Below are 2,553 nucleotides of genomic sequence, written 5' to 3'. Positions count from 1 at the left end.
CTTTAAGTTCAGCTCTCTCTCCACTACATCAGACTGTACGTAGATCTAAACTGTCTTTCTGCTTTCTAGTCTGGTTCTGTGTAGATTCTGTGTCTGGCCTATTTTCCCTGGGTGGATCTCAGACCCCACACTCTGCGCTTTCTGTTTAGGGGAGAGGAAGGAACCAGAGACCAGAGCTAGTGAGGAAAGACTGTCTCAGTCACTACTATGGAGCAGTGAAGAGGGAACCCTTCTAAGAATTGCCCAATATATCTTCATAGGTCTAGATCTGGAAGAGATCTTAGAGGGCACCTAATCCAGTCCTCTTCATTATACAGAGGAACACGTGGAGGCTTGTTGAGGGAAGTTAAGAGACTTACCTAAGGTGACACAGTCAGTAAATAACAGAAGCAGGATCTGAACCCATGGCTTCTGGCCCCAGGGACTGTTCTCTTTCCATAGCTCAGGGCTGGGCATACAGGAGGCATTTCAAAGAACTACAGAATCAAGATATTAGGGATCTTATAGCCCTAAGCCCCTTGTTTTATTTTATTTTTTTAAATTCTCACAAAAGCATTTTTTAAAGTATCAATGTATAGTGTGTTGATATAATAGACTTCCCAGCAAAACCCTGTTAAAAAGTCCATTCCTGGAAACTTCATTTTTGGATTGTTAACAGAAAAGGAGGGCTGTGAGCTCACATCCTGACAGCCTAATATTAACAAGTGATCATGGTAATTTATGCAATTCTCTTGTTCTTCCCAGCCCTGGCTTCAGTTACATTGCTCTGGACAGCCTTGCCAGATGGATCCTTTTGGCTCTGCTTTCTACCCTCTGCATCCTTTCACAAGAGTCTACTCATGTTTCCCTGAGTTCATTTCTATCATTCCTTGGGACTCAGTAATATTTCCATGTCATACTTTTACACCTCCCCCCATCCCACCTCCAGCTCTGTCCCAATGGTTGCAATGCCCTCATTTAATGGACTGAGTAAAGAGAAAAGGAATCTGAGACCTAGAGAAGGGAAGTGACTAGTTTAAGGTCACCCAAGTCAGTTGATGGTGGAGGCCAAATTAGGATATGGGTGTCCTGATACTTGGTCCAGGCGTCTCTACAATCTGGAACTGAGCCTAGGAAGGTTTGTCAGCTGGGTAAGTGAGGTTCCTTCAGTTGGTCATAGAAGCCACTGTCTGTGGTACAGTGGAAAGAGTTCTAAATTTGGAGCAGGGACCAGAGTTCAATCTCCACTCTTCCACTAATACCTGTGTGACCTTGGGCAACCTCCCCAGGTCCCAGTTTCCTTCACCTGAAAAACAAAGCAAATTGTTCTATCGGAACTCTAAGATGACTTCTGGCTCTCGATTTATGAACCTGTGAACCTTTCCCAAGGCAGTAGCAGCCAACTTGTTGTAATTCAGGCTGCCTCTTAAGCGTCATTAGGAATGCAAGAAGAGAGGGAGGGGTTGAGTTTCTGGGTGCTTGACTACAATGATTAATCAGCTGGACCCAGCCCAACTTTTGAGGAGAAAATCCCGCCAAGGACCACCCCCTGATGATGGAAAGAATGAGGTTTAGAATCTCCTGGATCAGGCCTTTTTCTGTGTCCCCCAAAGTAAATCCCTTGATTCAGCCCCACCTCCAACTTCCCTCTTCTTTGGTGGCACAACACTGGGGATTCTTTAATCTATAAGAAAGGATATTTCCTCTTTATTGGAGAACTATAAAAGGAGTGGAGAAGCCAGTGAGGAGTCAGAGGAGCGAGAGCAAAGCATTGCCTAGGGTTCTCTTATATGGTTTGGTTTTGTTCTGTTTTAAAATTTTTTATAAGTATTTAACTATTTACAAAAATCCCTAGGTCCATTCCTTGATCTCTTCTCCCCTGACAAGACCATGAAGGCTTCCATGATGATTCTCCTTCACCTCTTGCTTGTGGTTATCTGTTGTTCAACTGCCTTTGCAGCAGGTAAGATTGAATTCCTTCTACTTGCCTTCCCTCTCTTCTCCTTCCTTCCCCTCCCTGTGCTGAAGGTATGAGTAGTATAACCTCTGCTTCCTGAGGCAAAGAGCCTGGAGATGTGGAGTGGGATAGACTCAGTGTGCCTGGTATGGGATCTGCGGAGTCCAGTAGAATGACCAAGTGTTGGGAATTGGGGATGGAGAGGGGAAGTAAGAGCCAGGAATAGAAAGACTAAGTGCTGGGGAGCAGGGTCAGGCCACAGCAAGCATCCCTGCTACACCAATGCAGTGAGAAAAATAACTGTAATGGGAGTCAAGAGCCCTGGGTTCCAATTGTGGTTCACCATTACCTTGAGTCAATCCCCACCCAACTGGAACTTCAGTTTCCTCATGTGTAAAATGAGAGGGTTGGACTAGCTGGTCTCTAAGGTCCCTTCCATTCTGATATCCTGTGATTCTTTGGGAAGTCAACTAGACTCGGAGGGAGCGGAGGGAAGCGAAGTAGGAAGCCAGCAGGGGAGAAGAGAAAGAACAGAAGGCGTGGGATGTTGCTGCTGCTACTGCTACTACTACTACTACTACTACTACCACTACTACTACTACTACTACTACTACTAC

General features: G+C 45.3%; 1 protein-coding gene across 1 annotated transcript in view; it reads left to right on the top strand.

The window, feature by feature from the left end:
- The first annotated feature begins 1,565 nt into the window (after window positions 1–1,565).
- Window positions 1,566–2,553, top strand: part of CCL24 (C-C motif chemokine ligand 24) — a 6,507-nt gene continuing 5,519 nt past the window's right edge. Inside the window, exon 1 of the mRNA XM_027862254.1 lies at window positions 1,566–1,942. Within this exon, the coding sequence (XP_027718055.1) occupies window positions 1,870–1,942 (73 nt within the window). The 5' untranslated portion in view covers window positions 1,566–1,869. The remainder of the gene's footprint in view (window positions 1,943–2,553) is intronic.

The sequence above is a fragment of the Vombatus ursinus genome, unplaced genomic scaffold, assembly GCF_900497805.2.
Source record: "Vombatus ursinus unplaced genomic scaffold, bare-nosed wombat genome assembly UNPS02014768.1, whole genome shotgun sequence".
NCBI lineage: Eukaryota > Metazoa > Chordata > Mammalia > Diprotodontia > Vombatidae > Vombatus > Vombatus ursinus.
This window is presented reverse-complemented; position numbering and strand designations above follow the sequence as displayed.